This window comes from Kogia breviceps, chromosome 3, assembly GCF_026419965.1.
Source record: "Kogia breviceps isolate mKogBre1 chromosome 3, mKogBre1 haplotype 1, whole genome shotgun sequence".
Classification (NCBI taxonomy): domain Eukaryota; kingdom Metazoa; phylum Chordata; class Mammalia; order Artiodactyla; family Physeteridae; genus Kogia; species Kogia breviceps.
Genome location: NC_081312.1, coordinates 63,653,484 through 63,675,754, shown reverse-complemented (window position 1 = coordinate 63,675,754; position 22,271 = coordinate 63,653,484). Strand labels below are relative to the sequence as shown.

The following is a 22,271-nucleotide window of genomic DNA, read 5'->3' as shown; positions in this document are numbered from 1 at the left end:
TTCCTTCCTTACCAGGCAAGAGGCATCACTTTTCTTCAAATCTTGCTTATCTATTTGATCACAGATTACACATGGAAATCTCCACCCTCTTCCTAAAGTTCTCTTTGTCAGGAAACTATTTATCTGTTCTACTGAGGTATTTTACTTTATTTAATTATAGTATTAAAATCTATTCATCCTATCAAATAAAACTAATACATTGCTAAAAAAATTAATCGTACTTTTTCATTTCTGACACAAACACCATTAATCTACTAGGAAGAAACATTCTCTGCCTATCACTGGCCCATTCCATTAAATAACCATCAAAGCCTAAAAACTGTACCTATGGCTTCTTACATTTCTTTTAAATTACAGATTTTAGAGTCAAAATGGACATCACAGATTATTTAACTCTCTCACTGAGGAAACTGAGGCCCAAAGAGATGAAGCCACTCTCTCAAATTTGAGAAGCAGGTTTAGTGTTCAACGTCATTACCTTGTTTTTACTGCCTGAAGTGCTAAGTATATGGTAAATCCTCAAAAATATTTACGAAATTGAAAATCACAATATGAAATACGATTTAGCTGTAGAGATATATACAAATTAGAAATTTTAGAAGTAAAATACCATGTCTATGAATCTATCATGACCTTTTTTTTTTTTGGTGCGCAGGACTCTCACTGCTGCGGCCTCTCCCGTTGCGGAGCACAGGCTCCGGACGCACAGGCTCAGCGGCCAGGGCTCACGGGCCCAGCCTCTCCGCGGCATGTGGGATCTTCCCAGACCTGGGCACAAACCCGTGTCCCCTGCATCGGCAGGTGGACTCTCAACCACTGTGCCACCAGGGAAGCCCCTATCATGACCTTTAACATTACCTAGAAATAACTAAAAAAAAATTTTTCAGAAACCAGAAAAATATAATGAAAAAAGGACACAGAGTCAAAAAGTCAGATGTTGGGTACTCATTAGGCTTGTAATGCAAAGACTATAAATAGAACTATAACTGATCAAAATGAGAAGATTTAGATCCAGAGTAAAACAGTTACTTGTCCAAGATCAGATATACTTATTGATGGTGTTAGGTCTAAAACTTTGGTTTTCTTACTCCAGACTCTGACACCAGTTTTCTCATTTATAAAATGGGGATAGTAATTAAAAATATTCTCAGGATCCATGCAATGGATGAAAAGAGGCTAGTCCTTCTGCTATTTCACTCATATCCCTTTCTCTGTATGAGGTCCAAAAGGAGCCACCTTATACTAAATTTAGATCAAGAGAAGTTTGTAATATACTAAGACTGCACTATATCCCTGAAGATATACATTTAGACTCCCAAAACGGGTCAAATACAAAATATCTCCTAAAGTTGAAACAATTTCTTGTTATCATTAAGTTGAGGAGAATATAACACTTTAAAAAAATGTTGGCTTTCTTTTTCATGCACTCCACTTAGAATTCTTCTAAATGAAAAAGCAAGCATCGCCTCAGAAACTTTATATTTATGCATTATACTCCATTTATTACTGTAGCAGATAAGTAATGCATATCTGTGTATCCTGACGAATGCTAACTATTTTGGTTTATCTCCCATAATAGTTTATAACAACCTCTGCCTAGAGATCACATTCACTATGCACTCCAGTTTCTTTCCACAAAATATTCTAATAGACTCAGCAAGGGATAAACACTATATAACTTTTCTATAAGAATTATTAAGAATTTTATAGTTGGAATTATTTTATTAGCTGCAAATTCAAAATCTTAAAACCTTATTAAAATCTAATATTATGAGACTAACAAATATACGAACTTCAAAAAAAAGGAGAATATTAGTTTTAATGTTTCGTTTCCTTTATTATTTATTTATTTTGCCCATGCTGCATGGCATGCAGGATCTTACCCCAACCAGGGATTGAACCTGTGCCCCCTGTAGTGGAAGTGTGGAGGCTTAACCAGTGGACCACCAGGGAAGTTCTCCTTTATTGATATTCCATAATTTTTCCATTCTAAAGAAACCAGTAAAGATTATTGTGAAGTTCTGTTTTTAGGAATTTCTTCCCAAACCCAGTCCTCACATTGCATGTTAGGAAATTTAACCATTATTTCAGCCTAAGTGTTTTTCCTTAAACTTTAATGTCTAAAAAACTTTCAAGTCTAAGAGGGCAAGAGCTTTGAAAAAAAAATAATATTTTTCTATCAATAATATACTGTTAGAGAATTTTAAATTAAACAAAAAACTTTTTGAAAGTTTTAAGCTTTAAATAGAGTTCTTACACGGGCATATAACAATATTAATTGCATAAAATCAAAGAAGAAAATAACTGCTGAGAAGAAATCAAAGTCAGCACTTGAATTAAGCATGACTGACTCTAACGAGACTTAAATTTAAAGAAATATACCTGAACCTTGTTGAAGATAAAAAGTCTAAATGACAGCTAAATCATATACAGTTGTCCTTCTTTATCCGCTGGGGACTCGTTCCAGGAGCCCCCCATGGACACTAACATCAGCAGATGCTCACGTTTCTTATATAAAATGGGCTAGTACAGTGAACACAGTTGGCTCTCCACACCTGCAGGTTTACATGGATTCAACCAAACTTGGATATGAAGGGCCGACTGTACAGTCTTTCCTACACGCATTGTTCTAAGCATCTTACATGTATTAACTCATTTAATCCTCACAACAGCCTCATGAAGTAAGTGTTATTATCCCCATTTTATACATGAAGAAACTATTTAATTCACTTGCCTAAGGATATACAGCTAGAAGATGGAGAGCTGGGATTTGAAGTAAGGAAAAAATCAGTCCATAGTCTTAATTTCTTGAATAATATATATTACATATTCATGAAATAATTAATTTTTAAAGTATTATTAAGAAATTATAAACTAGCACAGTGATTTATCTCTATAAAGATAAGAATCTTAGAAATCAAAACTTAGTGAAATACAAGTATCAGTAAATGATACAGAAGAACACAACAGACAAACTTTGTATTGGACTGCTGAAAATAATGGTAACAACAGGTTATAACAGAAATGGCCTTCGAAACTATTTAATTATGCTGCTTACATTTTACCTTGAACAACGGCAGTGTCTAATTATATTAATCTAAAGTATCAGTAACCAGTGATTGAGCAAAACAAGAAAAAAGCTTTTTAACGAACTTTAAAAAAAAAAACTTGAACATTGAGAAAATGCTTCCTATAGAGCCTACAAAGTATTAGCAATGTCAAGTTTCATCTCTAGATTTGCTTAATGAGGTTTTAGCATTAAAGTGTTGGAAATTATTTCTGGATTAAAAAGTAGTTTTTTCTGAATGTTGTGTTTCAAAGAAAAGTTTTCTTTGCTATTTCAAAAAGATAAGCTGTAAATTAAAGTGTAATATTAGCTTGTAACATGTAAAAAAAAAATTTTTTTCACTAAAATTTACCTTTCTTCAGGATTTTGTTTGTATTAACATCACAATATCCCCAGTGCTTGAAATAGCTCTTGTCACATAGTAGGGGCTCAATAAATACTGGTAGAAGGAAAGCATGTCTTTTATATTAAAAATTAGTAGCTGCTAATTACTAAAATATCAAGCTGGTTCCTCAGGGGGAAAAAAACCTCTTAATCTGTAATACTAACATACCACTAGAAAATTTAAATAATTTCTCAAACGAGGTATAGAAAAAAGTGCCAAAATCCCTTTTACCAAAGTTAAATTCTATTCTCGGTTAATCATAAACACTAGCTATCAGTAATAATATTTTTACAGCTCCTGAATTCATAAAATCATTTATATTACTTTACGTAGAAACTGATTTAGAAGCTCAGGTTTTTTCTGAATTACCTAAAGGAAATGACAATGTCTTTTATGTAATTAAAAAGGTTTTTTTTGCCTATTTGGGCTATAATGGCAATGTACCTTCAAGGTAAGTTAAGAACTATAGAATATCTATGTTTCTGATTCTATTATTAGCAGAGGCTAGTAAAAATTCTACATCTTTTTATGACTAGATGTTCAATTTGTAGGTAATTCAAAGCAGTATGCACATCACTGAAATTATATGAAAAGACTGAAAAGCAATAAACCAAGCCCAAATAATTAATTTTAGACCACTAAAATTTAAAACACTAAACTATCTTCTACTCTTATCCTTCTAATATTGTTTCCCTGACTCTTAAATTCTGGAAATACACAAATGACCAATATTTTTTATAAGAAAATTATACAGTTTTATTTGTTTGCAAACATGTTATATAATGCCGTGTTTAAGTTAGATTCAAACTTTTCTTGAGATGCACTTTTTAAAAAATTAACACAAATTATTTCAACAACAAAAAATCTAATTTAGAATTAAGCTAGAATCTGCTGGTTTTCTAGGTGGAAACTCTGTAAAGGGTTACTATCACATATTGATGATGAGAGGAAATAAATTCCTTGATTGTGCAAAGAAGAACCTGCTTGTTTGATTAGAGACAGAAAATTCTCCTCTTGATTAGACAGAATTTAGGAACAGGATGGGGCATGGGACATAACATCTCCTTTCTCCCGATACTCAGAAAATAGAAGCAGAGAGATCAAAATATTTTGCTCTACAGTACTCAATTCATATATTGAAGTAATGTTCATAACCTTAGCAGTCTACATAATATAGCCTAGACAGACTAAAATCTAACAGCATCAAATATGGCAAACAAATTAGCAGTTTTGAGAACTAACTGGAAGAAAGTGGGTTTGTAAACTTTATTTCAGGGTGAGACACCCACAGTACTTGATTAGAAAGTAATAAGAAACAGTTGCAAAAGTCAGTTGCCCACCATGCCTATGTTCTTTTACATCCCTTCTATCACAAAAGTATTATTTCTGACAGTAAAAGCTAATTTGCTTAAGAATAATTATTGAGATTTCTGACTTCTCTTTGTTTATCAGGAAAATAAAGACTGCAAGGATGGGCTACCATATGTGTAAAACTACAGTCCAGTGTAGAAAAGAGGACAAGAAAAATGTGCCTGCCCAGACACCAGCACTACCTGCAGAGCTTTAAAAAATAAACTAAGATACTCCTGCAACCCACAGGATATTATATCAAAACCTGAGACAGGAGCCTGGGAAGAAACATTTGTTCAACATCAGATGAGTCTAATGTTAAGAACTAAAGTCACTGACAGTGTCAGTGCCCTTGAAATAGTCTCCAGAACTTAAGAAAAACTCTCCAACAATATTCAGCTATTCAACTAGTTTAGTCTATTTATATATAGCTATACCATATAACATCACATTCACAACAATGTAGGTTGAATGGTCATCTAACCAAGAATACTAGAGGAGAAAAAAAGGGCTGGATAAAAATAGAGTACATTGAAAACTGACAGCCACTTCTTAGAAATCGTAGTATGTTAAAATAAATAAACGTAAAAGGAATTAAAAGAAGTGCCTTTTTACCCCGTAAGTATTCAAGAGTATCAAGTAAATATTTTTCTGGAAAACTCTACTTCTAACCAAAAGCTAGAGTGATTGTCTATGGGTGGTTTCATTGTCTTATTGGTGAAACAGTTATAGAAACCTCAACTCCTGATCTTAGATGACACATCCAGGAAATATATCATTATGTGTTCAATTAAGCCTGCTCACAGCAGGGAGAGAGAGAAAACTATGAAGAACAATTTCTTCTTTTATGTAGTTCACTTTCCTTTCTAATTTTGAATTATATACCTCCTCTTGGTTTGGGAGAAATCTCTGATCTTAGGGATGGTGAAAGGGACTTCACCTGAAATAACATTATTAATAAAAATGCACCTTCCCTCACATAAGCCTATAGTCAATTAGAAAGTAAGAGGGTACAAAGATAGGTTGTTCAAAAAAACCCAGCGACCTCACCAAAAGTGGCAACGTTAGGGAAATACTCCTAAGAAGAGTATAGGAAAGCACCCAAGAATGCACCATAACTTTCTTTGAGCTAGCACATTTTGCATAGTAAGCACAGTTGACCTTGAACAACATGGCTTTGAGCTGTGCAGGTCCTCTTATTTGTGGATTTTTACAAGTAAATATGTACTACAGCACAACACTACGTGCAGTTGGTTGAATCTGCCCATGTGAAACCACAGAAATGGAGGGCCCACTGTAAAATTGTACATGGATTTTGGACAATGTGAAAGGTCGGCATCCCCTAACCCCTGCGTTGTTCAAGGGTCAACTGTATATTCAACACAAATTTGCTTCAGTCTAAAAAACAAGGCACTGTATGATCTTAGTCATACCAAAAATTTTTTTTAAAGAAAAAAACTGATCTATGGTGATACAAATTACAAACTCTGTGTGTGTGTGTGTGTGTGTGTGTGTGTGAGTGACTGACTGACTCGAAAGTGTCATTAGGGAATTTTGGGGGTAATGGAAACATTATATTTTGTCTGGGGTGAAATATGATGAGGGGGTGTACAATTCTCAAAACTCACTGAATTGAACCCAGGAACTATGCATTTTATTATATGTTAACTAAGCCTTATTAAAGAGCAGACCATCCCAATACTGGAGATCAATGACCTGAGGCAGAAGTCCAAAGCTGACCAGGTTTTGAGGCTTCTTAGAAATTGGGGCTTCACAGAATGGTTGCTTTAATTAGTTTAAAAGTGAGTTGAGTTCTTAGAATTCTATATGCTATTATAATCTAATATAAATACAAAGATTTATTCTAAAACAACTTTTAGATTATGTACTTTTCTCAATTACTGATTCCCCTGGCTTAAGTTCCATTACTACAGAAGATGAAGAATGCATAATTCAAGATTTACCATATAGTTAGTCAAATAATGACATTATAAATATACATTACCACTTCACTTAACCACCTGAGAAGAAAAAATCAAACATGAACAGAAAAAAACCTGACCATTTACAACCCAAAATATTGGTCATTGGCACAGCACTAAACTTAGCACTTCCAGAATGAACTGCAAGGATAGCATTAGAGTTCAAATAACTCAAAATGTTGATTGCTCAACCACTTTCCCAATTTCCCACACCTCCCCCAAAGAAATTAACTTTGAAGAGTTTATTTGATTAAGCAAAATTTGAAAGCAGAAGGATTAAAAAGTGAAAAAGGTGGTGCAGAAATTAGCAGAGGTGGCACTACCTGAAAGCTCATCAGAAAGGGGAGTGAGAACAATATCAGGCAAGAAGGGTTTGGAAGTATGGATCAGAACAGGAGCACTTTTAGCACTGCGTATATAGGCCGATGGTAGAGCACATTCACCAATGGATCGGCTTCTCATGGCTTTAAAAAAGGAAAAGAAAGAAGTGGGGAAGGAAAAAAGAAGTGACTATAATGAAAGGCTTGTGTCACAGAAAAAGCAGCAACAGAGAAAACTAAAAGATACAAAGGAAGGAAATCTTAAATTAAAACATTTCAGCACAGCAAATACTGGCAAGCTGTAAGAAAAGAAATCAGAGAACACATATGACATTTCGAATGTAAATTTTTTGGTGTAAAGCAGGAAAATGTTTTTTTATTATTAGCAGTTACAATGGTATAGCATTAAAAACAGCAGACACTTTAATTAGCACTATGTTCTCAAAACCAAAGGTCGAAAAGTTCATTGAATGGAAACACTGAAAAGAACCCATATTAACAGTTCCAAGAAGTTTTAGGTACCATATTTGGGCATTTCTCTGAGACACTCTGAGGCAATTCTGAGCCATTCTTCTCAATGAAGCTGAATTCCAAGAACAAATTCTTTCTTTCATACTTTTTCCTAATAAAGTTTAAAAGTCACTCATAGGTCTTTTTTAGAGAATTTTATGTAATTCATAATCTAAAGAATTAAATCTCATGGTTAGTATTTGTTCCTGGTAAAAGAATACTTGATCAATACTTGATCAATATCTCCTATTTATATTAAAGTTAACAGTATAATTTTAAAATTTTAAGTAAAAACACAGAAAATAGAATTTGCAGTCAGCATGAAGAATCAAGTTATTGAGAAAAATGTTTATGCTTATTCAAGTCTTAAGCATATTATGTAAAAATTTTAAAGATTAAATTTTTAAAGATAAAAACTGGAATTTTTTTTTTTAAATTGCATTTGTAGTTGTATTTGGTAATTTCTTAAAAGTAACCAGTTCACAAAATTAAAGACAAATTCTGATACTTAGAAATAAATAATCAAGTTTATACTTCCCAAATATTTTTTAACTTAACTTTTAGTTTAGAGATTCTTGAATAAATGAAGGTATGTATGAATGGAGAATTTAAAAGAAACAATATTGCATAATATCCAGTGTAATAGTGACATTGATTAAAAAATACATATATTTGAATGTTACCATCAATTCAATATCTTAGATTTTTCTGATTATTAGAAACAGCTGGTTCTCCCCGATGCCTAAATCCCTTAGTCTGTCACGACAAGGCCTTTGCAATCCAGCTGCAATATCCACAGAAACTTCTCCTCCTTCTATTCTCCCATGTTGCTGCCACACAGAATTTTATACTGTTTCTTACAGATTTCATGCTCTTTTACAACGACATAGTCCTGTGAGTTCATAACATATTTGGTCTTCTTGACACTCCTTCATACATAAAATGTCATATCATCTGTGATGCTTTTAAGACTCTCCCACATAATTAACTTACTAGCAATACAGCAATTACCAAAACAAACAAGAATTCCTTCTTCTACAAAGCTTACAATCTATTTTTAGTGGACTGTATGTTTTATATGTCAGCCTCCTAACTTTTCAAAGGCAAAAACTGTATCTTCTTATCTTTATAACTCTGGTGCCTGGCACATATGAGCTCAATAAATCTTTACTGAATGAGTATCTGTATTTGGGCAGCACAGCATAATCATTTGAAAAAAAAAGTTTTCATTGTGAACATATAGAGGAGAAAACCAAAAGAAGTATTAACCAAAAACTAGATGTATGTCATAGAGTTATAACTGGAAAAGGATAATTAGAGAGTCCCTAACCCCCAAATTTATTAATGTTGGCAAAATAAAGGATTCTTTAAGAGTAGCTTTCCGGTAAATTTATGTGCAGCAAAACATGGAAGGTTGGAATATATTAAGAAAAGGCAACAACATGCCTTCAGTGTATGACTTTCTGTATAATGTATTAAAGATAAGTATATTTTAAAATTGAAACCATATACAAAATGTCAGAATCTGACCCTACTCGTGTTTTCCTGCTAGCTTCTTCTCCCTCTCCTGAAAGTGACCGACAATTTTATAATCCCATTTGAAATAAAAGTTACGTTGACTTCAAGGTAATCATTTCTTAAAACTTATTAGAGCAAAGACATAAACACATAGGTAAAACTTGAAGTGCTACTCATCAACACAAAAGGTAAAATGCCACCTACAGTTATAATCAGATGTGATTTTTAGAGATATTTCTTTTAAAACTAAATTGAATCAAATTTTCGATTCCACAGATGAATTACAAGTTTCTTGATTCTTTTCCCTTGGGTTAGATAATTCCTTGGCGATAACAATTCCTTTTATTCCTTCTTTCCCACCACCAACCTGAAGGAAGAGCTTGGGCATTTCCCTTGGAACTTCTCCCATTATCACAATGGTGTAAGTTTGTGTTCTGATCCTGAATTAATTCTTCAGAAGTGCACCTCTCCATCTGCTACTGTACTACAGGTCTTTATGCATACCTGGAAATCTGTCAAGTGCCTCACAGCTGTGCAACCTATGCTACAGAAAACGACTTACATGAATTAGCTCCTGTGATTTTGGGGATTTACTAATCTAAAGCTTAGATCAGAGAATCTCTGTAAAGCCACTGAAACTGGTCTAACTTCAGTTAATTACCCTACAATAGTCTCTAAGTGTTCAAGTGAAAGGAAGAGTCACACAGCTCTCACTTTAAATCAAAAGCTAGAAATGATTAAGTTTAGCGAGGAAGGCATGTCAAAAGCCAAGACAGGCCGAAAGCTAGACTGCTTGCTCCAAACAGCCAAGTTGTGACTACAAAAAAGGAAAAGTTCTTGAAGGAAATTAACAGTGAAAAGGCGAATGATAAGAAAGCAAAACAGCCATATTGCTGATATGGAGAAAGTTTTAGTTGTCTGGAAAGAAGACCAAGCCAGCCACAAGATTCTCTTAAGCCAAATCCCAATCCAGAGCCAGGCCCTAACTCTCTTCAATTCTAGAAAGGCTGAGAGAGGTGAGGAAGCTGCAGAAGAACAGCATGAAGCTAGCAGAGTTGGTTCATGAGATTTAAGGAAAGAAGCCATCTTCATAACATAAAAGTGCAAGTGGAAGCAGCAAGTGGTGATGTAGAAGCTGCAGCAAGCTATCCAAAAGATCTAACTAAGATCATTAATGAAGGTGGCTACATTACACAACAGATTTTCCGTGTGGACACAACAGCCTTCTATTGGAAGAAGATGCCATCGAGGACTATCATAACTAGAGAGGAGGAGTCAATGCCTGGTTTCAAAGCTTCAAAGCACAGGCTGGCCCTCTTGTTAGGGGATAATGCACCTGGGGACTTCAAGTTGAAGCCAATGCTCATTTACCATTCTGAAAATCCTGGGGCCCTTAAGAATTATGCTAAGTTTACTCTGTGCTCTATTAGTGGAACAACAAAGCCTGGATGACAGCACATCTGTTTGCAACATGGTTTACTGAATATTTCAAGCCCCACTGTCAAGACCTACTGCTCAGAAAAGATTCCTTTCAAAATATTACTGCTCATTGACAATGCACCTGGTCACCCAAGAGCTCTGATGGAGATGTGCAATGAGACTCACATTGTTTTCATGTCTGCTAACACAACATCCATTCTGCAGCCCATGGATCAAAAAGTCTTATTCTTTAAGATGCATTTCGTAAGGCTATAGCTGCTATAGATGGTGATTCCTCTGATAAATCTGGGCAAAGTATCGATACACTGAAAACCTTCTGGAAACAAGAAAACCATTCTAGATGCCATTAAGAATGATGTGATTCATGGGAAGAGGTCAAAATGTCAACATTAACAGGAGTTTGGAAGAAGTTAATTCCAATCCTCATGGATGACTTTAGTGGAGGAAGTAACTACAAATGTGGTAGAAAGCACAACAGAACTAGCCTGAGGATGGGACTGAGATAAAAACTCAGTCTCAAGATAAAACTTTGAAGGGGAGTTTCTTCTTATGAGTGAGCAAAGAAAGTGGTTTCTTGAGGTGGAATCTACTCCTGGTGAAGATGTTGTGAAGACTGTTGAAATGAGAACAAAGGATTGAGAGTATTATGTAAGTTTAGTTGATAAAGCTGTGGCAGGGTTTGAGGGGACTGACTCCAATTCTGAAAGAAATTCTAGTGAGTAAAATGCAATAAAACATCATTGCATACTATAGAGAAATCGTTTGTGAAAGGAAGAGTCAACCAATGCCACAAACTCCCTTAATGGTCTTACTTTAAGAAACTGTCACAGCCACCCCAACCTTCAGCAACCACCGCCCTGATCAGTCAGCAGCCATCAGCAAAAAGTCTGTGAAGTGCTGAAGATTCAGACTCATGGTTAGCATTTTTGGGCAGTATTTTAAATTAAGGTATGTAACACTGTTTCTTTAGACATAATGCTACTGAACACTTAACAGACTGCAGTATAGTGTAAACATAACCTTTATATGCACTGGGAAACCAAAAAATTCGTGTGACCCGCTTTATTGGGATATTTGCTTTATTGTGGTGGTCTGGAACCAAACCCGCACTATCTCCTGAGGTCGGCCTGTATACTTTAATTTTTAAAAAGCAGTTTCAGGTTTACGGGAAAATTGAGTGGCAAGTACAAAGAGTTCCAATATATCTCCTTCTTCTCCCACCCCCACCTCAAGTTTCCCCAAATACTGACATCTTTCATTGGTATGGTACATTTTCTACAACTGATGAGCTAATACTGATACAGTGTCATTAACAAAATCCACAGTTTACATTAGGGATCACTCTTTGTGGTTGTACATTCTATGGGCTTTTGACAAATGTATAACACGTATACACCATTACGGTATCATACAGAATACTTTCCCTGCTCTAAAAACCCCCTGTGCTCCACCTATTCATCCCTCCTTGTTGCTCTGCTCCCCACCTCCATCCCTGGCAATCAGTAATCTTTTTATTGTCTCTTTAGTTTTCCCTTTTCCAGAATATCATATAGTTGGAATCATAGTGTATGTAACCTTTTCAGATTGGCTTCTTTCACTTAGCAGTATGCATCTGGAGCTCCTCCATACTTTTTCCATGGCCTGATAGCTCACTTCTTATTTTCAAAGAATAATATTCCACTGTGTGGATGTACCACTGTTTGTTAATTCATTCACCTATTTAAGAATATCTTGGTTGATTCCAAGTTCTGGCATAAATTCTGAGTTTATGAATAAAGCTGCTTCATATATTTGAATGCCAATGTTTGCGTGGACGTACGTTTTCAACTTACTTGGGTAAATGCCAAGGATGGTTTGATTATATGGTAAGAGTATGTTTAGGTTTCTAGGAAACTACCAAACTGTTTTCAAAAGTGGCTGTACCATTCCCACGAGCAATGAGAGTTACTGTTGCTCCATATCCTTGTCAGCATTTCATGTTGTCAATGTTCTGGATTTCAGCCATTCTAATAGAAATGTAGTGGTATCTCATTGTTTTAAGGGCAATTTAATTCCAAATCCTATAGATTAAACCTACAGATATATCTGCATGTAAGCACAAAGTATAGAAATATACATAACTATATTCTGTATCATTATTAACAGCACAAAATTGGAAATAAACTAAAAGTCCATCTTCAGGATACAGGTTAAATTATGGTACTGACATGTAATGAAATCTGATGCAAGGAGTTCAACATTTTCTAGTATTAGTATTTTCCAACTTTATGCAGCTACCTTTCTAAACAAAATTTGTAATGCTTTATCTTTTTTTTAAAAAAATCTTTACTGGAGTATAACTGCTTTACAATGGTGTGTTAGTTTCTGCTTTATAACAAAGTGGATCAGCTATACATATACACATATCCCCATATCTCTTCCCACTTGCGTCTCCTTCTGTCTCACCCTCCCTATCCCACCCCTCTAGGTGGTCACAAAGCACCGAGCTGATCTCCCTGTGCTATGTAGCTGCTTCCCACTAGCTATCGGTTTTACATTTGGTAGTGTATATGTGCCCATGCCACTCTCTCTCTTTGTCCCAGCTTACCCTTCCCCCTCCCTGTGTCCTCAAGTCCGTTCTCTAGTAGGTCTGCATCTTTATTCCCGTCCTACCCCTAGTTTCTTCATGACCATATATATATACATATTTTTAAGATTCCATATATATGTGTTAGCATACGGTATTTGTTTTTCTCTTTCTGACTTACTTCACTCTGTATGACAGATTCTAGGTCCATCCACCTCACTACAAATAACTCAATTTCATTTCTTCTTATGGTGAGTAATATTCCATTGCATACATGTGCCACATCTTCTTTATCCATTCATCTGTTGATGGACACTTAGGCTTCTTCCATGTCCTGGCTATTGTAAATAGAGCTGCAATGAACACTGTGGTACATGACTCTTTTTGAATTATGGTTTTCTCAGGGTATATGCCCAGTAGAGGGATTGCTGGGTCATATGGCAGTTCTATTTTTAGTTTTTTAAGGAACCTCCATACTGTTCTCCATAGTGACTGTATCAATTTACATTCCCACCAACAGTGCAAGATGGTTCCCTTTTCTCCACACCCTCTCCAGAATTTATTGTTTCTAGATTTTTTTTGATGATGGCCATTCTGACTGGTGTGAGATGATATCTCATTGTAGTTTTGATTTGCATTTCTCTAATGATTAATGATGTTGAGCATTCTTTCATGTGTTTGTTGGCAATCTGTATATATTCTTTGGAGAAATGTCTATTTAGGTCTTCTGCCCATTGTTGGATTGGGCTGTTTTTTTTATATTGAGCTGTGTGAGCTGCTTGTAAATTTTGGAGATTAATCCTTTGTCAGTTGCTGCATTTGCAAGTATTTTCTCCCATTCTGAGGGTTGTCTTTTCATCTTGTTTATGGTTTCCTTTGCTGTGGAAATGCTTTAACTTTTTATTTGATAGGTTAGTCCAATGAGCAAGCCAGGCAAGATTGTTTTAACATAGGTATCAGAAAATAATCATAGTCAGGTATACTTTTAAGATGAGTATTTTACTCACACATGCTTTTATAAAGATCAGAAATACGCCAACATGTTAGCAATGATTTCTTCTCATTAGACACCTAATATGTTTTTACGCTTCCTTAAACTTTACTTTCCACACTAAGCATAAATTACTTCTATAATCAGAAAAATATATATGGAACTTTTAAAAAAGATTCTAGTTTTAAGTAAAATTTTAAAATTAAAAGAACAATTCCTTCTTAACCAATATAGAAATATTTTCTATAAATGTGACATTAACATAAAATGAAGAAAGTCATTTCAGATGTAATCAACATCTTCCCAAGAATTTCAAAATGTAATTCTATACCAAAATTAAATTATATTAATTTTTATCCATCAATATCCTTTTTCTTGTATAATGTCTCATTCTGGCTTGACATATACAATCAATATAATTCTATGGTTATTTTATAGGCAGAAGACAATTGTGAAAATATTCTTTTGAACAATTTTAAATATTTTTAATTCTTCTAAAATCTTTAATTTCCTTATTCTCTTTCTACTTTTGTTTCTTCCTTTAGAACTGTAATTCTTAACACTTTAGAACCCATCATTTCATAGAAGACACGTCCTACAACAATGTTTCTAAATTTCTTTAAAATAGTAGTGTTTTTCACTGATTACCATCAAATATAGATATATTCCCACAGAAAATTCTCCTTCCACAGAATCACAGATTGCAAAGCCTGAAGTAACTTCAAGCAATTTTGTTTCAGGCATGTGAGATATTATCATACCCACTAAATAGATAAAGTAAATAATGCCTATAAAGTTCAGTAAATTATTCAAGGTTATCTAGCTATTTAGTGATGAAAGAGTAAAAAAAAAAAAAAGATCAGGACAAAGTCCTCGTTTTTCCTTGCAGCACTCTTTCTACTACATGAAGACCAAGTAATAAATCTCTGAGAGGAAAAGGAATAAGATGGTAACTAGGTCCACAGTATGATGAGTGAACCTACCTCCAGAAATTCTTCCCATCATAGAAATTTCTTCCATGCTTGTTAAAGGCAGCAAGGAACCTAGCAATATACTCCACCTTGGCCTCAGCTGTCTACAAGTAGGGAGCATGAATTCCTCACTGGAAGTTTGTGAAGCCAATATAATTGTATAATTGTAGCACTGAAAATAACCTACCTAGTTTTCCATGTTTATGAGTATATTCACTTAGTAGAAACTATATCAGTTAATACATGAGTTCTGTTAAGTGAATCAGAGTTCTACTTCTTCAATTCTGTAAAGTAATGGTTTAAAATTATTGATCTCAACAGTAAAATAAACTACATAAAAACAATAATGAAGACATCTTAATAGCATAAAGTGATAACACAGCATGTCATCGGACTCCAAGTATTACTGAAAAAAAGGTTTTCCTATGGAAATTTTTCATTTAACAACAAAAACCAACGGATAAGAAAACGGTGTATTTATATACATTGTTACTAAGGACTATAAACGTATTGCCCCATACAATTCTCATGATTTTAAAGAGTACATACCAACAGTTTTTTGCCGTACTATACTCCTCGCCTTTTCCGTTCCTGGGGAACCAGTGGTCGTTGCACTTCTCTGTCTCATTGGGGCTTGGCCAGGCTGATCGCGACTCCATCCTCTAGAAAATGACTTGTCAACTGAAACTTTCTGAAATTCATGTCCCACTCCTAGAAATGCAGATTTTCAATCTCAGTGTACCGTCACCATATCAATAATCTCTTCGAATTATGTGTGCCACTTTGCCTCAGACTCTTAGGTTTACTTATAAAGTAACTAGATAAAATGCTTGTGTACTATAAGGTTTTTCTGAACTTCATTTTCATGTTCTAAAGCTGAGGCAGATTTATAAAAATACAACATCAACAATAAACGATTATAAATCCTCTGCCACCTACTTGCTTCACATAGAAGTGAAACATTTGGACAGGCAAAAAAGGATAGAAAATGAGCTAACCAAAATCCATCCTGAGATGGAAGTTACTCTATCTCTACCTGCCAATAATAGCCACTTGGAAAATAAACAGTCCAGGAAAAAGTAGTTTGGTCACACACTTAGCACTCTGGACTATTGTTAAGTATGAAATGTGACTCAGATGTAATCTCTAGACAGCAACTAATTATTAAGAGTGAAAAATACTAGCAAACTCAGAATTATAAGGACATGTTTTTATGATATAACCACTATGTTACTTACTGTCCCTCTCCAGCTTTTTAACATTAGGCAGGTATATAATCCACATCCAGGAAATGTTTGCTTTTGTTAAAACTAAGAAAATGCTTTTAAAAGAATTTCTCACACAATTCTTTTTAAATAGAGTGACATGAAATCACCTTCTATGTTTCAATAAAAAATTGTGTATGATAAAGAGTGTTTTATAAATTTCCACTTTGGTTAATTATTAAAAATAAAATATTTAAGATTCTGAATTATTTATGTAACTTTAGCTAGATATGTACAGAACAATATACAGAATACTTTATTTCTCATCAAAATTACTGTTGAATTTAAGGCTCTTCAAGAACAATTACAAGGTACCTACGTGTTTCACTGTTGAAAATTTTTAACCTTCAGGGTAAATTAAGGAGGGAATAATTAAGAGAAAATATAACTTTTACCTTCACACCTCTCCTTGGCTTGATTTTTCCCAGAACAAATTATTTAAACAAATTTATATGGAGCATCTTTGTGAACAACTCTTACCTTTCCCTTTGTGCTTTTTTTGTTTCTGTTCACTCAGCTTATCCAATGGCAAATCACTGAGATCCAAACTATATAAATTTCTAGCTAAAACTTTAGTTAGTGTCTCCATAGTCAGTGACCATTCAGTAGCTAACTCTTCCCAATAGGTCAACGATGACAATACTGAGAGTAAGTCATCCCAAAGTTCTCGGGAGATGTACACATTTAGATTTGCTTTAATCCAGGCAACTATAAGAGTCTATAAAGACAAATAATCAGAAATAACAATGAAATATATTCAAAATCAATTATTAAAAAATTCACCAAAACAAGCAGAACTTTAAATCATATAATATCCATGATATCCTTTTTTTGGTACATAATACTTATAAAAGTAATTCAAGCACTCATTACTACCTACTATAAATTTTAACAACTGCCAATTCCCAACATTCTGGCATTAGGACAAGTTACCAAAACTGAAAAGAAATCTCCCTAAAGTTTAACTACCCTTCATGCTGCATTATGTTAATGTTAAATAAATGTTGTTTAAAAAGAGATAAAAGTCTGCACACTATTACGTGTTGAAATTATTGAGTAGTTAGTAGTTATTGAACTAAAACAACAAAACCTACATTCTCAAATTAAAGATGGGAATCACTAACTATACAATTTGAATATTCTAAAAAAATGTTACTAGAGATGTATTTAACTTACTGAAATGTGTTTTTGAAAACTTAAATGTAAACTGAAAGATAAAATTACATTTTAAACACACCAGAGGAATTAAAGGTGTTCTGTAACAAATCCAATCACAAAATAAAAAAACTTATTCATAAAAGGGCAGAAATTACTGACCAGGCTGTACCCCTGAGACTTTATAGATTTCTACCAAAGATATAATCCTCCAATTAAAGAAATAAGTCACAAAATAAAAGTTTTTCAAAAGTTTAACTCAACCAATTTTACTAAGGAATTCACATAAGTTTATACATTAAATATAAAGGTAAAAATGAGCAGAGTTTATGAAATAAAACAGCAATAACTAGTGGTCCTCCATTCTATTTTTAAACATTCAGAGTACAAAAAAGTTATTCCATGTAGCAAGCTAAAATTTTACCTTCCAATAGCGCCCACCATTAGGATAGCTCTAACCATGGCGGTGGGGAACTCATGAAGTCAAGAGGAGTTTATATAATAAATGTAGCTGGTTTCAAAGACTTATTCACTACCGTCACAGAATTTTAGGTGAACTAGCATATCTGGGAAAAAAATAATCATTTGAATGGCTACACTAATGGCCAAGAATGAGAGCTGAGATAGCTTTTATCCTTGACACTAAGAACCATTTTATCCATGTATTTGTATTTAATGTGTCATCTTTAAAAAAATACTACTTTGCTTTCTATTTTCCAAATAATCCATAATACATTTAAAGTCAGTACTCTATCCTTAGGTTGGAAAACACAACATATAATTCCTATATAATCAACTACCACTGATACTTCAAATGAAGACATGAAGAGAATAAAGTCTTCCAGAATAGCATGGTAAGAAAGAATCATGATTTACTACTTTTTCTTTACTACAGAATGACTTAACGTCTTGTTTTTCTAACAATCCCAGAGACCTGGAAACTCATAATGCAAACAATCAAGCCATTATCATGAAGTCTTCTGGCAGCTTTTTGCAATCATACATAAGTGTATCACACAAGAGGTAAATATAATCACCTTGTTTTAACACTTTTCTCACAGACCTGATTGATATTTCCTCTACTCTATTAGGTTGTGAGTTTGTATGCATGGCAAATAGTCTATTTAGATAAGCAACTTATATTTGGCTCTACAAAAATTATTTAATATGAAATGATTTCTGATTTAAAGCTTTCTTCCCAGGTAGTAAGTTCAGGGCTCAATGAGTCTTAAGAAAAAATACATATCTATCCACCTATTTATCTATTTATTTATTTATTTATTTTTATTGCCTGGAAAAGTGGTCCTGCAAGTCGACCTGCCAAGGTCGTATTTTTTTTCCCCTGGAACTGTAGAAAAGCTTGTGACGACATCTTCAGTACAGACTCCGTGACTCTGAGCAACACAAGCAGCATCTGTTCCCTTAAAGTAAAAAAATTAATTAATGTTTCCTTTTTGCATATGTTTGTTTTTGGTTAATGAATAACTTTCAAATTAATATTTGTTATAAAAATGTTATTATATTTCAATAACTCAAATACCAAATATCTTTCAAAATTTTAGATTTCTTTAAATATTAAAATATAAAATTCCATTTTATAAATCTATACCAGCCATTTTTAAGCTATTTCTCAGCCACAATACCTCTCACCAAATAAAAATTTATACAACAGCTGATGAATTGGGAGTGAGAATATGGAGACTGCCCCCATCCCTCCACCCCACAAATTAAATAGTGACCTTAGGGAGCTGTCTGAAGAACACTCATCTGTCTATACAATACAATTCTACCTTGATACCTGTCCATCTCATCCATCTTTACAATATGGAGAATAACTGCATATCTAGAATTGTAACAGGTTCAATTTCAAAAATTACATATTTTAAGACTAACAGATCACAGTGAACCTGATAAGTAATCAAGAACCATCACTCTACTGCTTCTTTCCATCCTTTTTCATTTGTCCATCCTTCAATTCTTTATCCTCTTTGTGTACTGCAAGTCAAGCGAACCCTATTATATTATCCTTATCTTGCCTCTTCCTCCTAGAGGCTTAATATTAAGACCATAAAACTACCTTATTTGCACCTGATAATTCAAAAACTTATGCAACCACATACAAAAAAAAATAAGTCTGACAAGGGGATTTCAGTTGGGTGTAGAGTCAGATTAACAACCCAAGTCTATCAAGCCTCCTCCTCTCTGGCTTATTTGCAGGCCCATTCTAGGCATAGCAATACGTGGGACAGTCCATGTGAGAAATGCGGCAGAGGCAGCAAGAAATCCCAGATCTAATATCATGGTTTTTCTGGGAAGTAAGGGCAGAATTAAATATAAAAGTATCACTCAATGAAAAATATCCTGAATTTATTAACCAAACAAACATATGCATTCAACTCATAAAAATCAAAGGTAACACGTTTGTAACCTTAGGCTTCTAGCTTCACTATATGAAATGAAAAGCCATTTAAAGTCAACCACATATTCAATAAAGAATAGGTTTTCCAAATAAATCTTTCTGATTTGTGGTCAAACCATAATTCACTCATATATTATTAGATAAATTTTCACTTTGTAATACAATAATGATTTTAATTCATAAAGTCTTATATATTCAATGTAAATATGTGAGAAATCTTTCATAATGCTATGACTTCAAGGAAACTTATAAAATTTTTTAAAATTCTAAAATTGTGTTCCACATAGCAGGTCTCTCACTTTAACCTGGACCAACAGCATTGATTAAAAGCATATAAAAAGAAAAAAGGGGAAGGACTAACGAAAGAATGGTCAGTAGGACCACAGTTCAAATTTATGCTGTGTGAACAATGATAAATTACTTAATCTCTTTGTGCATAAGAATCACCATGTAAAATTATCTACCTCATAGGGTGTTACAAGGATTAAGAAAGAAAACAGATGTAAAAAGATTAAAAAGATACCTGACACAGAAAAAGTGCTTCAAAAAAGTTAATAACTACTTCTAGATGTAACTATATCAATATTATGTTAATCAGAAGTTTTTTCAAAATAAAACCATTTTCCCATATGTAACAAAACACAAAGTAGGCATATTCTTTGACTAAGTACTCCCAGTTTTTTAGAATGACTCAAAAGAGGAAAACTGTATACATACAAGGATGTTCATTATCCTCCCCTCCTCCAACAACAAAATAAGTAACTACATATCCAGCAACAGGTGATTAGTTAAGAAAATTATGGTACATACATATGGCATAATACTATGTGACTGTGTGTGTGGTTTGGCGAACCAGACGTTCACCAAAGGGCAAACAATAATTACCTCTAGAGAGTGAGCTATTGGGCAACTTTTATTTTCTTTCAAAAACTTTTCTTTGTTTGAATTTTACAATGAACATGTATCATTTTTACAGAAACCAAAGAACTGCTCTTCTCATCCCTCTAAAAGGCCTCTTTTTTCAATTAAACAAATATTTATAGAGTATCAATAATATATGATACTATGTTAAGAAATGTAGGAAATATAAAAACAAGACAACCGGTATATATACCTTTCAGGGTGTCTCAATCCAGTGAGGTAAATGGACATTTTACAAGTAATTTAGGAACTAAGACAATTTTGACAAGATCTACACCAGAGGTATAAATACAGAATGAAAGGAAGTGAGCTGAAAAAATAAGGCTATGTGGAAAGAGGAAGGTAGAATCTAAGGATAGTTATGGTAACAATAGGAAAAGATGACAAGAATCAGACACTCTAAAGAAAAGTTCAAACTGTGCTCAAGAGATAGCAATTTGATAAAGCTGGGAGGTAGGATCTCATTCTGCAGGGTGGAGTTTAGGCTTGAGAAAGGGCTAGAAAAGTACTCAGGAGCCTGACTGTACAAAGCCTTGAATGCCAGGTTGAGGAAACAGGCATTCATACATTCAGTCATTTACTTACTCATTCATTCACACATATAAATTCATTTATTCATACATGCATGCCAGTATTCATTCCTGGGGGTGGCGGGCAGTAGGGGAGGCCATCACATGCCCACTTTAGAAAGATAAACAAAGGCATCTTGTGGCAGTTTGATCAAAGATGTTTGAGACAAAGTGAAGGAGACCATTGTGTCATCATGATTATTACATAAAATATTATATTTATTCACTCATTCATTCAATAATAGAAGCCTGTACAATATTGTTACAAGCCCTCTTCACAGGCACTATTCCTCTAGAATTTACTATGCTCATATACACAATAAAAAAAAAAAGATAAGTATTTTTACCAAGTCTTTTTGTCCATTGATACTTGCACAACCATGAACCGATAAATGTTAAGAATTCGTTTACACATATCTGTGTGCTCATCCAGAAGATTTTTTATCTCATTTGCAGGTTCAAGAAGAAATATGTTTGAGGAGTTTATAATAAACACCTAAGATAAAAGAAATCATTAGTGATTTGTTACAGAATTTCAATGGGAAATTTCTTATTCAAAGGGAAAACAACTCAAGATGCTGATAACTAGGTGATCTACAACAAACTTAAAAGCATTCGACTGTAGGTTAATTCTAACCCTGCTTCTACCACCAGCATGATATTGGAAATCTAAGCTCATTAAATCTATTTTTATGTTTATCTAGACAAATATAAAATTACTAGTAGGCACCCCAAGAAAATAAGCCAAGTGAAAAACAGCATTTTTTAAAAGTGAGGGTGCTTTAATATAACAACCTGATTGTTGTCATTAAATGAAAAGAACAATAAAAATTAAAAATCGT

General features: G+C 33.8%; 1 protein-coding gene across 8 annotated transcripts in view; it reads right to left on the bottom strand.

The window, feature by feature from the left end:
* The window catches only part of RALGAPA1 (Ral GTPase activating protein catalytic subunit alpha 1), a 236,799-nt gene that overhangs the window by 113,992 nt on the left and 100,536 nt on the right, over nucleotides 1–22,271 (bottom strand). For 4 of the 8 annotated variants that reach the window (XM_059056514.2, XM_067028578.1, XM_067028580.1 and 1 more), the window contains exons 13-17: nucleotides 21,777–21,925; nucleotides 18,812–18,941; nucleotides 16,846–17,083; nucleotides 15,650–15,811; nucleotides 7,108–7,248 (exon numbers count right to left, since the gene is read on the bottom strand). In XM_059056514.2, the coding sequence (XP_058912497.1) occupies nucleotides 7,108–7,248; nucleotides 15,650–15,811; nucleotides 16,846–17,083; nucleotides 18,812–18,941; nucleotides 21,777–21,925 (820 nt within the window). The remainder of the gene's footprint in view (nucleotides 1–7,107; nucleotides 7,249–15,649; nucleotides 15,812–16,845; nucleotides 17,084–18,811; nucleotides 18,942–21,776; nucleotides 21,926–22,271) is intronic. The other 4 variants (XM_067028577.1, XM_067028579.1, XM_059056513.2 and 1 more) reach the window with 1 other exon arrangement.